Source organism: Balaenoptera musculus, chromosome 5 (assembly GCF_009873245.2).
Source record: "Balaenoptera musculus isolate JJ_BM4_2016_0621 chromosome 5, mBalMus1.pri.v3, whole genome shotgun sequence".
Lineage (NCBI taxonomy): Eukaryota > Metazoa > Chordata > Mammalia > Artiodactyla > Balaenopteridae > Balaenoptera > Balaenoptera musculus.
In genome coordinates this window covers 118632629-118652452 of record NC_045789.1, presented here as the reverse complement: position 1 = coordinate 118652452, position 19824 = coordinate 118632629, and the positions used below count along the sequence as shown (strand labels likewise).

Below are 19824 nucleotides of genomic sequence, written 5' to 3'. Positions count from 1 at the left end.
TGTTTGCTATTCTAGTCTCTGATACCACCAGGGTGTTCCCACATATCTGTGGTTATCTTTTCTCCAATCTCATTTTCACCATCTTATTTTCAGTCCTCATTTCTCACCAAGATCACAGTAATATTTAATTAGCCTTCTCTTCCAGATGTGTGCCTCAAATCTTTCCTATATTTTGTGCCAAATGAAGCCTTCTAAAATACAAATCTGATCAAAGGAAAATATGTGTGTAGGTATCTACACACACACAAACATATGTGAGTATATACATATACATACTTATGTATTCGTATATATACAAGATGTATATACATACATATACACACATATATGTACATGGATACATGAAAATATACATATATGTATGTGTGTGTACAAACATACACATATACTTAAAACCAGAAGAATCACACATAAACATTATAGTAATTATGTTCAGCTGGTAGGATTATGAGTCCTTGATTAAATTTTTCTTTACGCTTTTTTACATTTTCTAAGTTACTGCATTGACTGTTCATTAATATAATTTTAAAAAATTTCTTAATGATATAGAGAACATTTAATGAAATGAGAAAATTTTAAATAGTTGTTAATTTTTGAAGTGTTTACAAAATAGTATATATAGTATGAACCCATCTATCTGTGTAAAATGTATATTTTATACACAGTAAGTCCCCTCCATATGAACGAGTTCTGTTCCGAGAGAGTGTCTGTAAGTTCAATAAAGTTAGCCTAGGTACCCAACTAATACAATTGGCTATACAGTACTGTACTGTAATAGGTTTATAATACTTTTCACATGAATAATACCTAAAAAAAAAACCACAAAAATAAAGAAAACATTTTTAATCTTACAGTACAGTACCTTAAAAAGTACAGTAGTAGAGTGCAACAGCTGGCATACAGGGGCTGGCACTGAGTGAACAGGAAAGAAGAGTTATTGACTGGTGAAGGGAAAGGAGGTGGGAGATGGTAGAGCTGAAGGATCGTCAGCAGTAGGAGACGGAGAGCAAGCTGCAATTTCACTCACGTCTGACGTTGATGGCACAGGTTCTGGTTCCTTGCTGGATTCAATTCTATCTACCCTCTTGAAAAAACGACCCAGTGATGTCCGGGTAGTAGTTCTTTTTTTCTTGTCATAGATGACACGGTAGCACTGGATTGCATTCTGAACGGCTGCTGCAACCTTTGTGTACCGTTCTATGTTTGGGTCCTGGGCCTCAAAAACCAACAGTGCCTCCTCAAATAGCACTAACTTACGTGATTGGACACGTGAACGCATGTTTGTATCTTTGAAAGTTCACAGCTTGAAGGTTCGTATGTAGGGGACTTACTGTAAATGAATGGTGTGTGTATATACATATATATATCTATAAACACATACATGTAAGTGCTAGCACTGATTACCTTGGGAGATAATACCTTGAGCAATTTTTACTTTTCTTTGTGCTTAGCTATATATTCAAAATTGTCTACAGTGAGTATATACAGTCATGGTAGTCTCCCCACTAAGTGTGATTCTCTGTGGCAGGGAGGTAAAGCTATATAAAAGGTATAGCAAAGCCCACTGATGCTTTTCCTAAAACTGGTAACATGTTCTTTATTTCTGCAATATTACTTCTGCCAAGCCTAAAAAGTAGCACTTTGGCAAACATCATTCTTTCAATCTGAGATGAAAATTTGCTTCATTTCATCAAGAAGCCAAAGTCCCTTGTAGTATTTTACCAACTAGATAGCTTTGGAGCCAATTATCTGCAACTAACTTTCTTTTGGAAAGCTTGCAAATGCATACTCTTCACTTAGGCTGCAAAGTAGGCAGGGAGTCAAAATATTACACAAGGTAAACCCATGACCTTAGTGTCAGAATAGAAAGCAGTGAGGTACAGCAGGGATCAAGACAGCAGAGTAGGAGGACGGGGAGTTCACCTCCCCCCACAAACACATCAAAAATACCACATGTGAATCAATTTTCATGGAAAATTAACTGGAAACTGGCAGAAGAACTCCTGTACAACCAAAGCTGCAAGAAAGATCTCCATGTAATCAGGTAGGATTGGGAAAAAAAGGCATCAAGCTGGGACCTGTGCCCCCTGGGGGGATCTGTAAGGAACGGAAGGTCCACATGGGTGAGAGAGCCCTGGGGAGAGAGCAGGTGGAGCCACAATCTGGGAATCCCAGTCCTAGGGTCCTACACGGAGGAGACAAGCCCCCTTGCCTGCTGGGAAATCCACTGAGACAGATAGGGCTGGAGAAGCCTAGACTCTACTCACAAGAAGTGCACATGTGCTGGCTTGCTAACAGTCAGGGTGGAGAGAGCCTTGTACTGGCAGCTGCTGCATCACCGCACTTCCCAATCCAAAGGGGCAAACATCCCAGCCCTGCTCACTCCACACTACAGCCTGGCACGAGATCTGGGCAAAGACTCGGTCTAGTCACATGGAGACAGACCAGGGCGCCTGGGGAATGATCCAGGTAGAGCCATGAAGACCACTGTCAGTGCACACATCTGGCAGCAGGTAGGGCCACAGTAGCCATTGTTAACACATGTAGGGACAGCACCACAGAGCACTTAGCAGCTAACTGCTGAATCTCAGGCAGAGAGCGCTGGGAGAGAACTCGTCTAGCTACACAGAGACAGCCCAGGGGGCCTGAGGTACTTACTGTCTGAGTGGGGTGGCAGAAGCCACTGTCAGCACGCTCAGGAGTACACAGCAGCTCCTCTCCCACGGAGAGCTCCCTGGCACCGCCCACTCCACACCACAGCTTAGCACTAGATCTGGGGTAGACAGGTCCTGGGAGAAAACTGCCACAGAGGCAGCCCAGATCTCAGACAGCAGCGCAGCTACCTCAATTCCTGCAGCCACAACACCCCAACCCCCAGCCCTACCCTACTCCACACAACACTTTGCACCAACTAGACCTGGGACAAACACAAGAGGGAAAGGGATGTGACCTTGGGCTGCTTCTGAGCAGAACTGCAGACGCCTACACACATGGCGCATAGGTTCTCTGTGATCACACAGGCCTCACTGCTTCTGCAATCACCTCCTTTGAGGCAGGGCACACACTCAAGGGCAACAGAGCCTGATCAATCCCAAACTTCAAGGCTTCTACTTCAACATCTGGGGAGCAGACCCTGGCCCAGACAGGGTGACAACAGCTACAGATCAGAGAGGAAGCCCTGCTTCACGTCCAACAGGCTCTAGACACTACGACACCAGCCACTCCCCCTATCAAGAGGTAACAGCCAGCACACCCTGAGGAAAGGCGTGGCTGGCATCCATACCAAAACCAGCCCTCACACCAAAAACACTGGACACACACAGCGTACACAGGGACTCCCCCACATAGAAACACCCCTTCAAGACCACGGTAGATAACTGTTCTTCCTAACTTCATAGAGACAGAGGAGCTTAAGTACAATGAAAATGGAGAGGGACTACTCCAACTAAAAAAAACCAGAGAAATCCCCTGAGAGAACAAATGAAACAGAGCTTACCAGTGTACTGGACAACAAGATCAAAAAGGAGGTAATAAAAATGCTCACTGAATTTAAAAAGATTATTGACAGAAACACAGATCACTGTAACAAGGAACTAGAAACTATAAACGTGAACCAATCAAAAACAGACAATTTAATTGCAGAGATGAAAACCAATCCAGAGGCACTGAATAGCAGACTAAATGACACAGAAGAATGAATAAGTGATCCAGAACAGCAGACAGAAAGACATATGAAAAGAAATGAAAGCAACATATGAGATCTACAGGATAATATAAAATGTGTCAATCTACACATAATAGGGGTTCCAGAAGGAGAAGAGAGAGAGAAGAGGATTGAAAATGTATTTGAAGAAAGTAAGACTGAAAACTTCCCAAATCTAAAGAAGAAAACAGATATCGAGGTACAGGAAGCAGAGGATCCCAAAATAGATGAACCCAAACAGACCCAGACCAAGACATATCATAATTAAAATGACAAAAGTTAAAGGTAAAGAGAGGATTCTAACAGCAGCAAGAGCAAAACAAAGAGTCTGTTACAAGGGAATTCCCATAACGCTATCAGCTGATTTCTCTGCAGAAACGTTGCAGGCCAGAAAGGAGTGGCATGATACATTCAAAGTCCTGAAAGGGGAAAACCTGCAACCTAGAGTACTTTACTCAGCAAGATTATCATTTAGAATAGAAGGAGAGATAAAGAATTTCTCAGTTTTTTAGCAAAAACTGAAAGAATTCAGCAATACTAAATCTATCCTAAAAGAAATATTGAAGGGTTTTCTCTAAATAGAAGAGAAGCAAAAATCTATAGAAGAGGGAAAATCACAATAGGAATGAAGGAAATACATAGAAGGAATGAAGATCACTTAAACAAACCAGTGCATAGAAAAAAAACAATCAAAAAATTGTAAAAACGATTATAACTGCAATTAATAGTAAAAGGATAAGCATGAAGATGTAAAATAGGGCTTCAAAGTCACAAAATGTGGGGGAGGGGAGAATAAAAATGTACATCTTTTAGGACTTGTTTGAACTTACATGACTGTTCATTTAAAGAAAGTAGATTTAGTTACAGATCAACATACTGGAACTCCATGGTAACCACAAATCAAAAACATAAAATAAATTCACAAAAGCCAAAAAAGAAAGGAACTTAAGCATACTACAAAAGAAAGTCATCAAACCACAAAAGGAAAAACAAAAAGAAGAAAGAAATAAAGAAAAACTACAAAAACAACCAGAAAACAAGGATTAAAATGGCAGTAAGTACATACCTATCAATAATTACTTTAAATGTCAATGAACTAAATGCTCTGATCAAAAGACACAGAGTGACAGATTAGATAAACAAAAACAAGAACCTAGAATATACTGCCTACAAAAGACTCACTTCAGGGCAAAAGACACACACATAGACTGAAAGTGAGAGGATGGAAAAAGATATTTCATGCAAATGTAAACAACAAGAAAGTGAGGGTAGCAATACTCATACAAGACAAAGAAGACTTTAAAACAAAGACCATAAAGAAAGACAAAAAGGGCATTATATAATGATAAAGGGATCTATACAAGAAGAGGATATTCTACTTGTTAACATACGTGCTCCCAATATAGGAGCACCTAAATATATAAAACAATACTAACAGACATAAAGGGAGAAATGGACAATAATACAATAATAGTAGGAGACTTTAACACCTTACTGACATCCATGGACAGATCATCCAGACAGAAAATCAATAAGGCAACAGAGGTCCTAAATGACATAACAGACTAGTTGGACTTAATTCATACCTACAGGATACTACATCCAAAAAAAAAAAAAAACCAAAAGCAAAAACAGAATACACATTCTTTTCAAGCACATATGGAACATTCTCTAGGATAGAGCACACACTAGGTCACAAAACAAGCCTCAACAGATGTAAAGGGATAGAAATTATTTCAAGCATCTTTTCTGACCACAACGGCATAAAACTAGAAATCAACCACAGAAAGAAAAACAGGAAAAGAATGAACACATGGAGACTAAACAACATGCTACTAAAAAAACCTATGAGTCAATGATGAAATCAAAGGAATCAGAAAATACCTTGACACAAATGAAAACACAACCTTACAAAATTTACAGAATGCAACAAGAGCAGTTCTAAGAAGGAAGTTCATAGAGATACAGGCCTTCCTCAAGAAATAAGAAAAAACTCAAATAAACAACCTAATCTACCACCCAAAAGAATTAGAAAAATAAGAACAAACAAAACCTAAAGTCAGCAGAAAGAAGGAAAGAATAAAGATCAGAGAGGAAATAAATAAAATAGAGATTAAAAAATAGAAAATATCAATAAAACCAAAAGCTGTTTTTTTTAAAAGATGAACAAAATCAACAAACCTCTAGCCAGGCTTACCAAGAAGAGAGAGGACTCAAATAAACAAAATAAGGAGAAATAACAGCTGATACCATAGAAAACACAAAAAATTGTAAGAGAATAGTATGAAGAGCTATATGCCAACAAATTAGACAACCTGGTTTAATTTGGACAAGTTTCTAGAAACATACAGCCTGCCAAAACTGAGTCAAGAAGAAACAGATAATCTGAACAGATTGACCACTAGACATGAAATAGAATCTGGAATTTTAAAAACTCCCTGCAAACAAAAGTCCAGGACCGGATAGCTTCACTGGGGAATTCTACCAAGCATACAAAGAAGAACTTATACCTATCCTTCTCAAACTATTCCAAAAAACTGAAGAGGAGGGAACACTCCCAAATTCATTCTATGAGGCCACCATCACACTAATACCAAAACCAGAGAAAGACACTACCAAAAAAGAAAATCATAGGCCAATATCTTTAATGAATATAGATGCAAGAATCCACAACAAAATATTAGCATACCAAATCCAACAATATACAAAAAGGATCATATATCATGATCAAGTTGGATTCATTCCAGGGTTGCAATGATGGTTCAACATACACAAATTAATCAATGTGATACACCACATTAACAAAAGGAAAGACAAAAGACACACGATCATCTCAACAGATCAGAAAAAGCATTTGACAGAATTCAACACCCATTCATGATAAAAAACTCTCACCAAAGTGGGTATAGAGGGAACATATCTCAACATAATAAAAGCCATTTATGACAAATCCACAGCCAACATAATACTTAACAGTAAAAAGCTGAAAGCCTTCCCACTAAATTCAGGAATAAAGCAAGGAGGCCTACTCTCACCACTTCTATTCAACATAGTATTAGAAGTCCTACCCACAGCAATCAGGTAAGAAAAAGAAATTCAAAAAGGAAATAAAATAAATAAAAGGTATCAAAATTGGAAGGGAAGAGGTTAAACTGTCTCTATTTGTAGATGACATGATACTCTGTACAGAGAACCCTAAAGTCTCCACATAAAAAACAATCAGAACTAATAAATGAATTCAGCAAGATAGCAAGATACAAGATTAATATACAGATATCTGTTGTATTTCTTTACACTAATAATGATATATCAGAAAGAGAAAATAAAAAAACAATCCCATTTAAAGTTGTGCCAAAAAAAATCTACAAATAGAAGGAAAAAAACAGGAAAAACTAAAACTACCTAAGGAAACTTGACCAAGGAGGTGAAGGACCTAGATGCTGAGAACTATAAAACATTGATAAAGGAAACTGAAGAGTCAAATAAATGGAAAGATATCCTATGCACTTGGGTTGGAAGAATTAATATTGTTAAAATGGCCATACTACACAAAGCAATCTACAGATTTAATACAATCCTTATCAAAATACCCATGACATTTTTCATAGAACTAGAACAAATAATCCCAAAATTTATATGGAACTACAAAAGACCCAGAATTGCCAAAGCAAGTCTGAAGAAAAAGAACAAAGCTGGAGGTATAACCGTTCCAGACTTCAGACTATACTCAAAGCTACAGTAATCAAAACAGCATGGTATTGGCACAAAAACAGACATATAGATCAATGGAACAGAACAGAGAACCCAGAAACAAACCCACACACCTCTACAACAAACGAAGCAAGAATATAAAATGGAGAAAAGACAGTCTCTTCAACAATTGGTGTTGGAAAAGCTGGACAGCCTCATGTAAATCAATGAAGTTAGAACACTGCCTCACACTATATATAAAAATAAACTCAAAATGGTTTAAAGACCTAAATGTAAAACATGACACCATAAAACTCCTAGGAGAAACATAGGCAAAACATTCTCTGATATATATTGTAGCAATATTTTCTTAGATCAGTCTCCCAAGTCAAAAGAAATAAAAGCAAAAATAAACAAATGGGACATTATCAAATTTAAAAGCTCTTGCATAGCAAAGGAAACCATAAACAAAACGAAAAGACAATCTAGGGAATGGGAGAATATCTGTAAATGATGTGACCAACAAGGGGTTAATATCTAACATATACAAACAGCTCATACAACTCAATATTGAGAAAACAAACAACCCAATCAAAAAATGGGGACAAGACCTAGAGACCTTCTTTTCTAAAGAAGACATACAGATCGCCAACAGGTTCATGAAAAGATGCTCAACACTGCTAATTATTAGAGAAATGCAAATCAAAACTGCAATGAGGTATCACCTCACACAGAAGATTATACTTAGTGAAGTAAGTCAGACATGTATCAAATACTACATAATATGACATATGTGGAATCTAAAAAATAATACAAATGAGTCTATATACAAAACAGAAACAGACTCAGACACAGAAAACAAATTTATGGTTACCAAAGGGGAGAGGGAGGGTGGGAGGGACAAATTAGGAGTATGGGATTAACAGATACAAACTACTATACATAAAATAGATAAACAACAAGGATTTACTGTATAGCACAGGGAATTACATTCAAAATCTTGTAATAACCTATAACCTATATATGGAAAATAATCTGAAAAAAAAACTGAATCACTATGCTGTACACCTGAAACTAACACAATATTGTAAATCAACTATACATCAATAAAAAATCTAAGAAAAAAACAGCACTGGTGTACTGCTCATTATCAAACAACCTGTTAGCTAGTCAATATTCACATCCTGTACCCAGAGTAGGAAAAAGTGACACTTCTAAAGGGGCAACAAGGGCTTTAATTAGAATACATGAACTTATTTCATTCATACTAAGTATCCATTTTACGTCATCTCTACCCTTAAATCTGAAAGTAGAAGAGTAGAAGAAACAAACAGGGTAACAGACTATTACAATCAATACAATAAGTGTAAAGAAATAGGGTTATGATGATGATACTGACATGAAGGAAAGTTAGCCCAGGCAAAGAGGAAGGACATAGGCAAGTCAGGACTATTGGAGAGATGACACTGAGCTGCTTCTTAAAGGCTGAGTGGATGTTAGGCAGGAAAAGCATGGCGAGAGGGGTGGGATTTCCACGCAGAGGAAAGAGGAGGTACAAAGAGAGATGTGAGAGATCATAGCATCTGGTGAAGGAAGAGTAAATGGGGGTGAACAGGAGAGGTAAGGAATCTGGAACTTTATGCTGATAGCAATAGGGTATCAGTGAATGTTAATAGGCAAGGACAGAAAAGAAAAAATAGGCAAGGACAGGATATGGTCAAATTAGCATTTTATAAAGATATTCTCTGGATAAACTGGATTCTGGGAGACCAGAGAGGGGAAAATCATTTAGGAGATTATTGCAGTCACCTAGGTGAAAAATGGTGATTATCTGGGAATACAAAGGAAGAGGGGATATATTTAAGTGATATTAAGGAGTAAAAATTGTATTGATTTGTTGATAAAATGGAAAGCCAAGGATAAAGGAGAGGTAAGACTTTAGAATGATTCTTAGCATGGCAGTATCATTCACTGATACAGGACATACAAGAAGAGAGAACAAGGCTGGGTGGAACATTAACGTCCTTTCCAGTTTGTGGAGTTTCAGGTGTCAATTGAACATGCACATAGAGCAACTTGGTAAGGAATAGGTACCTGGTAGGAGAGAGATCTGGGTTGTACCTTAAAATTTTAGAGTCACATAGACGGAAATTGAAGCCATGGGAATGGCAAAAATAGCCCAGGTAAATTGTGTGGAATAAAAAGAGATCTTAAGATCAACCTCAAAATATAAAGTGTTGGTTGAGAAAGAGTTGCCTGTGAAAGAGCCTGAAAAGGACATTCAGAGAAGTAAGAGGAATATCAAGAAAGAATAAAGTCAAGAAAAGAAAAGGGGAAATTTCAAAAAGGGAGGAGTCAATGGTCTGGAATGCTATAATGACATAAAATAAGGGCCAAGGGGTGTGCATTGGATTTGACAACAAAAAAATTCATCAATGAGCTTAGTAAGTAGTTTCAGTGGAGGGGTGAGTATGAAAGCCCCACTGCAGCAGACTCAGGCTCTAACAGAAGATAAGAATGAGGAGACAGTATAGATTACTTTTTCAAGAAGCCTGGCTATCAGGGGAAGGAGAAAGATTGAGTAGGTTCTAGAAATGTCAATAGAAGCCAGGGAGACTTTTTTTCATTTCTTAAGATGGGAGAGACTTGATTATCTTAATGTGAAGGAGAAAAGCTCCCACCTCAGCCAAATAAATAATTAAAAGGGAGATATGGAGATAGGAAAAAAAATCTTTATATGTATCAAATTATTGTAATTTCAAGCCTTGCTTTCTCTTGACTGAAACTGTATGTGTTCATCATTCTATCTCTATAATTTAGCATAGTTCCTAGGTTATAGTGGGAATTCTAATATATGTTCAATGAATATGTGCATGAAAGAATTTATAGAAGTAAGCAAAGTAGTAACAGATAACACTGAAAAGGAGAGCACATAAATTGGGAGAATTATTGCTTGCTGGTTTATTTCCCCTGTGGAGTAATACCCAGGTCATCTGCTGAAGGCAAGGGAAGAAGACTATAGGAGAACGATTAAAGATCCAGTCACTGTCACAAATGAGGAGGGAGTTGACTGAGGTACACACAAGTCTTGCCAGGCAGGGCAGACGATTCAGTTGAAGCTGGAAACCGTGCGTGTGTAATAGCACCTGGAACAGCACAGGAGTTATTTTATTTGCAACAGGTATTGACTGGATAGAGAATGTAAACAAACCAGGAGGGGATTCCAACTTGGGGGAAAATGGAGGTGACAACTGACTGAAATTCTCTCCCAGCTAAGGGCTGATACTGTGGAAGAAAATGAAGGAGCTAAGAGGATGAAAAGTTGTGGCCGGAGAGCGGCATGTTAAATTTCACAGAAGGAACAACTCTAGTGGTGACAAACCACAGGTTACAGCCTGGACGTAAGTGGATAAAGTGTAGAGGTAAAGATTATTAGAGATGAGGAGGTTAAGGTACCGTGAGGCCAGAGTGACAAGTAGCTTATCCACATGGACTTTGAGCTCACCCAGGATGATGGCAAGACACAGAGGATGATGGTGAGCCTGGTGCCATGATTTTCCGTGATAGATGGTAGATAACAACGATAGATGGGATAGATAGTAGATAATGATGATGAAGTTGGCTGGAAGGTGACAGCCAAATGGAAATGGTCTCAAAGGAAAAGGTTTTCTTTAAAAAAAAAAAAAAGGCAGAAACATAATGGATGTGGGAGCGGGGAGCTGAGATAATGCACACACATCTTCCTCTGTGGTATGAGGGGTATAAGAGATGAGCAACCTCCCATTCAAATTGCTTGAGGGAGACTCATTATTTGGGGGAACAGACCCAGATTAAAAAAGATAAGACAGAAGATGAAGTCATAAATCCTTCGTGCAACATCATTCAACTGCCACCGATGGCTGTCTTGTTATTAATGAGAATCAGCAAGTTGCACTCACCATTATTTGGTAAATACCTCCCTGTACACTGCTGTAACTCTATAGTCTTTTCGGAAGAAAATCAACCAGCCATCTCAGGTACAAAATCCTAAAACATAATTTAACAGGTCTTAATATTTCTAAAATTTAGAGGCTTATGGTTAAAACAGAATGAAGTAAACTCTGCAGGCAAACTTTATAATTCTCCCTCACTCCCCATTCACTGCTAGGGATTGGACAGTAACCTTAAGAATTTCCTGTTGCTCTTTCCATCTGTCCCTCAAATCCTTCTCTTACATGGCCCTAATGGAGACCACTGTTTTTTTTTCTGACATGTAAAAGTTAAATAACTTGGGACTGAAAAGCAGGATTCAGAAATTCTGAAGTGATTAGTAAGTGCCTGAAAATGCTATATCCCATAAATGATATATATGTATATATTTTAAAATGCTCTACAAAAACTTTCCCTTGTGCTTTACAATGGGGTAAAAGGATTTCTGTGATCTCTAGAAAGCTATTCCTTTGAAATGAGCTTGAAATATCATACTGCCCCTCCTCGTGATATCTCTGGACTTCAATGATGATACTGTTTCCCTGGTTATTATGAATCAGCTGCTTTTGCCTCTTATGAGCTATGCTGAGACCTTTAGAAGGTCATTGTACTTGGGAGAAGTAGACTTACCTGACCCATTCTTGGTGGTTCAGGGCAGGCTTCTGAGAGCACTCAGTGACCAAGCTGTGACCTGAAGCAACAGAAAGCAAGCACATTTAACAGACTGAGGACTACAAGAAGTTCGATATATTTAGATTTTAGAGTACACAGGAAGGAATGGCAGGAGACTGGAGATGTAAGTAGGGGCTTCAGAAGCCACGTTAAGGAACGTGGTTGGTACTTTCTCTTGGAGGAACGGGATAGGGATGAGCAGGAGTTTCTGCTGATTTCCACTTCTTCCATACCACTCAGTGGCTGACGCAGACTGCGGAGTCCACAAGTCTACCTCCACAGCGTCTGCAACCCCCCAACACACACCTAATCCACCCACTTTCCCAAGCTGCAGGACCTTAAATCTTGCGTATGATCAAAGAAGACAATAAAGGACTGGGTCTGCCCTCAGCTGACTGGCCCAGCTGTATCATCAGTACAAGAGGTCTGTACAGGAAACTGGTCCATAGGTTCTGTACAACCTTTTCTAGATGGGGTCCAGGTAAGTGATAAGAATTGGGGAGTTACAGAGTTCAGAAGCTGAAGAAGGAAAAGTGTAATGTTAAAAATTTGATCTAATCATTTAAAAAAACTCCAGTGATGCCACGCTGCAGAGATAACAGGGATTCCTTACCGACTTTAAATTAGGTTACTGCCACTGATAAATGGAAGACTGAAAGTTTAACATGTCCATTCTGTTAGCAGGTTTGCATGAGACCAAGTGCTATTTGCTTTCATCTGATCCTATTCTGCTCTTCCTGGGAAGCTCAAGGTGGCCACGAGAAAAAGGGCACTGTTAGGTGAACAATGGTAAGGAGCCATTCTAGTTTCTTCCTCCCCACCTTCCTGAGTCAGGCACTTTTATTTCCACTGCTGTGAGATCATAGAGAGAAAAGTTGTATTCCCAGAGGGGTCTAAAGCATTATGCTAACCTTAACAGGCAAATCCAAGTCATACCTAGTCCCAAGTTAATCACTAGTACAAATCAAAAAATACCTAAATAAATAAATTTCAGGTGACTTTCTAATAAACCATAGAAAGACGTGGATTTCCTTTCTCAAATATCAAAGTGGTTTGAGACCTGGGATACTTCCAAAAATTTATTATTGAGATTGATTTTCTTTCTCAGGGAACAAGAAGAGAAACAAAGGTTTATTGAGTATTTGATGTCTCTCAGTTGCTCAGGCTCATGCTTTATATAATTTTTATATTGATCATATACCTTGATCATATCACTCAATCTCTCTGAGTCTCAGTTCCTCATCTATAAAATGAGGATAATAATGATTAATTATTAGTAATTATTTAGGCTCAGAGAGATTGAGTGATATGATCAAGGTCCTGTACAGTGTATAATGGGTGTTGTAGGCAGTATTGAAAACAAGTCTTTTTGTTTCTAAAACACATGTTCTTTTTACTGCACTACATTTCTATTCCAGTGACCAGATACATCTATTTTTTCTAATCTAGAAAAAAAAAAGATTGGATCCATTATCCATGGCCTTCTAAATTCACAAATCACCATAAATAGTGGATTACCTGAGAGACTATTTAAACCCAGGCTCTAGAGTAACCATAAACTTTTCTTCCCTTCTCCAAGTTGAAAGTACACTAGGGTGATAGTTCCCAAATAATGAGGTTTTCATTATCTTTGGCAAAAGAGAGAAGTACAAAGGTAGTCAATTTTTTTCATATGTAAAGGACTTCCCATTATTCTCAAATTATGACCTCTCTTCCCTGACCCACCCACTTTCTCCCTCTCTTTCTCTGTGTGTGTGTGTATGTCTGTGTGTATATTTGGATGTCTTTTTCTTTTTAAATGAAACAACGGATTTAGTCGAAGGTAGTTTACTGTTTAATGTGCTTGAGAAAATAAAAAGTGGGCAACTCCTCTGAAAGAGTGTGCCCAATAGATATCAAAATTTTAAAAACGTGGAACTTCCCTGGTGGTCCAGTGGTTAAGAATCTGCCTTCCAATGCAGGGGACGTGGGTGCGATCCCTCATCGGGAAACTAAGATCCCACATGCCGTGGGGCAACTAAACCCACGCGCTCTAGAGCCCACGTGCTGCAACTACTGAGCCCGCACGCTCTGGAGCCCATGCACCACAACTAGAGAGCCCATATGCCACAACTACTGAGCCCGCACGCTCTAGAGCCCGGAAGCCACAGCTAGAGAGAGAAGCCAGCACAGCACAATGAAAGATCTCACATGCCACAACAAAGATCCTGCATGCTGCAACGAAGACCCAATGTAGCCAAATAAACAAATAAATAAATATTTTTTAAAACATTTTAAAACTTTATTCTATTTCCCAATGTCCTGTTCAAATTTGTTAGATATGTCCTTCCCCTGACCCTGAATGAAATCTTGGGCATGCTCTATAGTTTCTCTACTGAGCTTTAGTTAATAAGAGGTTCTCTGGTCACATTCACGCACAATAATAGTCTCTTTTTAATAATGAATATGTTCGGGCTCATTAATAATCAAAACTGCACACTTCACACTAAGTTAATGTTTTTTCCCGCACCAGCTAGGGCATGCTCCAGGTTGGAAGCCTGCAGTGGGGGCAGGGACAGATACGGTGACCTTCTTCACTCTTCACCTTTCTAGCTACCCTCTATACACCCAACCCACCCAACACACATGTTGAGTTTTGGCTTAGGACAGCACCAGGTTTGGGGATGAGAGGGAGTGAGAGTAAAACAAAGGAATGGTTTTAGTTAATGGCATAGCTGACATCTGGCTTTTGATTTTTCTGCATGTGGCAGATGTTTAAAGATGTTGTTTCTCTTATGGGAGTTTTCATGTTATCCAGCCACATTTCTACCTCCTGAAATTTTTCACAGTGGCCTATCACCATTCAAGACCAAAACAAAAATATAATGGGTCCCTACTGTGTGTCACGCACTGTACCAGGTGCCAGGATATTTACCCAAAGCCCTGGCAACCCAAAAACACAATGCAAAAGGACATATTAGAAAAATAAATATTCAGTATCAATATCCTACTAACCTTAACTTTTCAGCTGTACTTGGTCATGAAGTCTTACTTTACAAGGTAATTGCTATTGTAAAAAAGGGATACGTCATTAATAGTCTCACTTCCCAGATGTTATTTGATATATGATCTAAATTATGTAACATTCAACACAGTGTGCACTTTGAACTCGTAAGCGGAAAAACTATCTGCAGACAATATGCATTCTAATCCTTGAAATAAATGTGCCCACAATCATAGTTTAAGACAGAGTAGTTATGCTTATCATGCTTTAATGCAGCTGAATTTCAGGAGAGGAGCTAAGAAATTTATAGAAACTAGAGAAACTATGATGGTTTGGCATTAATGTAGTTAAGTGACCTCTTGAACTTTAAACTTCCACATCACAGTATGAAGTTGGTTCTAAGATAAGAAATGGCATAAATTCTCTCCTAAGGACAGCCCTGCATCTCTGATTGCCTAGAGGCTCAATCAGCTGGAGACCATGGCGTTCGATGGTACTTGGAAGGTAGACCGAAACGAGAACTATGAAAAGTTCATGGAAAAAATGGGTAAGGGCTTAATACTTTAATGGCTTGTTCTTTTGTTTCTCACAGACATCTTTCTAACTCCTTCTAAACCTTAAGGCTTAGAGAATGACACCTGTTGTGGCGGTGCGGATTGGGAATGGTTGATGGTTCAGAGTAGCAAAAACCATATTCCCACTTCTTACATTGGAAAGAATACGCTGCCTCACCACTGGAAGAAAAGATTCTTGGGTGCTATTCTCTGAAACACAAAAAACTTCCAGATATGTTTCATTCACGTTAACTGCTGATTGAAAATTGACAGTTTTTTTGTTTAGGAAGTAAAATATGGCAGTGTGTAATGATAACTTCCAGACTTTAAAACATTAAATTCTAGGGAATGGAAAAGCAAAGTCCATAAAATAAAGCAATGAAAGAGAGTTCTATCAAAAGTCACAGCTCTGAATAAATGAGACTTAATTCTCTTTTCCTCTGACTTATAATAAATTTGGCTATAATGTTTGCTAATTTTCTCATTTTTGAGACAGTCGGAAATGCCACAAAAGACAGAGAATTATGAAGTTCAAAATTTTAAAGCCATTATGGAAAGCAAAAGGACATTAAAAAAAAAAAGAGTACCATACATGTGGAATTAAAGTTATATATCCTTATAAATATATAAATATACTTTTAAAATCCTTCACTTGACACTCCTGGAATTTGGTTTACTTAACACTGAAACAAAAATATTGATAATTTTTAAAAAGTTACTCAGTTCTAAGATTCAACAATTCTTGCTTCATTTAATTTTTCTTAAGTTTTGGAAAAATAGTTTGATATGATTGAGCCTGAACTTTTTCTACAGAAGCAATCTGAATGCTCTTGTGCAAAGGCAATGCTATCAGGTTTTCCTCCCCCCTCAAAATATTAATTGATTAATTAACTAGTTAAAACAAAACTTGGAAAAGTAAGCATTTTCCATGGCATTTTTTTACTTTATTTCCTTAAATCTCTTTCCCTTTGCAGGTATCAACATGGTGAAAAGGAAGCTTGCATCTCATGACAATTTGAAACTGATTATTACACAAGAAGGAAATAAATTCACAGTCAAAGAATCAAGCACTTTTCGAAACACTGAAATTGTGTTTGAGCTTGGTGTCACTTTTAATTATAGCCTCGCAGATGGAACTGAACTCACTGTAAGAAATTTTTTATAAGCAAGGCATTCCTGATTTTTCTACACAATACTAAAATAATCTCTGCTTTCTGTCATTGGATGGTTTAATTAATGTAGGTCTCTTTCATTTACTGAAGCAGCCAATGGAGTTTATCCACATTATATATCAAACAAGTTAGCAGAGTAGTTAAACATAACTTTTTGATTTTCATACACATCTGTAAAGGATTAAACAATAAGAATTAGAAAAATATCTTTGAATGACTGAGTATACACCTCTTCATAAAGAAAACTAAAGTTCAGTGTTTTCAACTTTACATATCTGACAGCAACAAAAGCTTTTAGAGTTATCTAACTTAAACATAATAGACATTTAGTTAATGTAACTGAAATAATACAATAAATGAATAAATTAGTGAATTAATGTGTGATCAAATGGAAAGGTCTAATGCTACAATCTAGGTCATTGGGAATTCAACTTTTAATATTTGATATAAAATTTTATGGAGTCACATTTTTCAACTGATTTTTGAAAAACTTTTTTGCCCTTAGAATTTTTCTGGTTAAATTAAACGTGTTTGCAATGACAATTACACTGTCAAATATTTTATCAATTGTGGTTATGTTTTAATTACTGCAACAATTACATAAATTAAAACAAGCAAAAGCTTGTTAGCTTCTCCATGAAACTAATATGAACTATGGCTAAATTTAGAACACTCTTTTGAATGTGAAAGGTTTAGAAAAAAGAAGCCCTGATGATCTGCCTTAAAATCTGGCATTTGGAAACAACTGAGTGAGGACAGCATGATGGTTACCAGCGCATACTCTAGAGCCCAATAACCTAGGTTCAACCCTGGCTTTGTGACTTTAGGTAAATTACTGTATTTCAGTTTTCTCATCTGTGAAATGGAGATAATATTTACTTCATAGGGTCATAGTGAAGTTTGAAGAAGTAGATCTGTAGGCCTCAAAACAGGGCCTGACACATGTAAGACCCTAAAAAATGCTATTTTATTTATTTATTTTTTTAAATTTTACATAGGGGGCTTGGAGCCTAGAGGGAAATAAACTTGTTGGAAAATTCAAACGGGTGGACAATGGAAATGAACTAAATGCTGTCCGAGAAATTATAGGTGGTGAAATGGTCCAGGTGAGTGGTTATTATAGTTATTTTCCAAAGACAAAAATAATCACATAGCAATGATTTTATTTTGGGGGTTGTTGAGTTATATCATCAATAAATAGACTATTACTTTTCTCATTAATATTACTGATTTTTAAAATACATATATTTTCTGATGCATATATATGTCAATACATTGAGCTTATTTTAACTAAAAATGTGACTAAAAACCAAAACGTGTTTTTAAATGGATGTATCCTGTATCTGTATAAAGTGTTGTTATCAGGTACAAGAAAAAAAAACTATAAACTTATTTCAAAGCTATAATACTACTAATATTTTTCTTAATATAGCCTTTAATCTTAATGGCAAATTCTTCTATGTTTGTTAACACATTTCAGACTTATGTATATGAAGGAGTGGAAGCCAAGAGGATCTTCAAAAAGGAGTGAGCATTGTTCCTGGAGCAGAGCCCAGAACACATATTAGATGGAAAATCTATACTGAACCAGAACTTATTTTCCTCTCCTCACCAAGTATAAAGTTGCTGACTGATTAGTCCTTTTATTAAACATTAGCCAATGGCTTATATTTCCAGTCTTGCTAAAGCAAAACACATAAAAGCTAATTAGGATTTAATTTGTTTTACATTCTCTAAGATGTACATTTATTGGTGTTCTAAAAGAATTTGTGACATTTTAAAAAACAGATGAATAAATATTGTTCCCACATTGCTTTGTAAGTCGTCTCTCCTTCAAAAAAAAAAAAAGCTATGCAGCATATGCATTGATAGATGGTTTTGGGTTTTTTCCCACATTTGGCAAACTAAAAACATACATTGCATGGAGGTCTTTAAAATCTTGTACTGGTGGTAAATATTTTCCTTAGTAACATTTATTATGAAAATAATATATATTCAACCAGAAAATTTAGAGATAAAAAAGCAAATGAAAAATAAATATTTCCATAAACCCATAATCCAGAGATAATCACTATTCTGATTTTAATAGATACCCTCCCAGTCCTCTTCTCCCAGTGTGGATTTGTATATTTCCCCATACATACCACTTTGAATAATCTGATAGGAAACAAATGATGTACTAGGGTAAAGAACTGTATTATATTTTTCTACATTGTCAGTGATTCCTAGACCTGGGTAAGCATCAGGATCATCTGAGAAACTTAAGAAATGTTTGCATGCTTAATCTCCACTGTTATCGTATTAGATCAGAATTTCTGAAAATAGAACCAGGGATTTTAGAAAACTCTCAAGTGATTCTGATGTAGCAGGTACACTAACCAGTCTTTGAGAAAAAGTGGGCTATCAGATACCAAAAGTGTCACCTTCAAGTGTCATCCCCCCTTTACTCATAAACACATACACTGACAGATTTTCAGGGCCTCAAAAGTTTTCTTTCACTCATACGCTCACATGATATACTATTTTATGTATTTCAAGCAATTGCATTTTAGGTGGTTGTGTATTACAGGGCACAGAGGGTGGTCAATTTTTTAAGCATTTAACTCTACGGACTTTTGTTTTGACTAATTATTTTTCACACTGGTGAAGGTAACAGCTAATATTTATATAGTTCTTACCAAGTTCCAGGTATCATTCTAAGTTGTATATAAACATGGCAGATACATTACAACGTGGGAAGAAAAATGTTGGCGCACATGATGAAGATGAATAGATTAGAGAATATGTAATCTTTTGCAAAAACAAGAACTTAAATCCACTGTTCATTTTATAACTTCATTAAAAACTTCACATTGAAAATAGTAATTATTTAGATTTTTCACACACTTTTTAAAAATAAAGGTTCAAAGTGCTTCTACCTCTCTGATCTTATCTACGTATGTGAAATAGGAAAAGGGCAGGTATTAATCTCACCTAAAAGTGGAGAAACTAAGGCACAGACAAGTTTATTCGCTCATCTAATGTTGTACAGAGTCCATGAGGAACACAGGAATTAAATGTAGGTCTTGACTTTTAGTCCAG

The 19824-nt window shown here is 37.1% G+C and overlaps 1 protein-coding gene across 1 annotated transcript; it reads left to right on the top strand.

The window, feature by feature from the left end:
- The first annotated feature begins 1913 nt into the window (after positions 1–1913).
- On the top strand, positions 1914–18556 carry FABP2 (fatty acid binding protein 2). The gene is made up of 6 exons (XM_036852452.1): positions 1914–2044; positions 12719–12823; positions 15450–15564; positions 16546–16718; positions 17742–17849; positions 18224–18556. Exons 3-6 carry the CDS (start codon positions 15498–15500, stop codon positions 18272–18274), a joined length of 399 nt encoding a protein of 132 aa, XP_036708347.1. The 5' UTR covers positions 1914–2044; positions 12719–12823; positions 15450–15497; the 3' UTR covers positions 18275–18556.
- Positions 18557–19824: the final 1268 nt, after the last annotated feature.

Excerpts from the sequence above, each read along its gene's own strand:
- FABP2 (XM_036852452.1), top strand. The coding sequence starts at position 15,498 with ATGGCGTTCGATGGTACTTGGAAGGTAGACCGAAACGAGAACTATGAA. Across the intron at positions 15,565-16,545 it reads AAAGTTCATGGAAAAAATGG|GTATCAACATGGTGAAAAGG; the intron begins GTAAGGGCTTAA and ends TTCCCTTTGCAG. Across the intron at positions 16,719-17,741 it reads CAGATGGAACTGAACTCACT|GGGGCTTGGAGCCTAGAGGG; the intron begins GTAAGAAATTTT and ends AATTTTACATAG.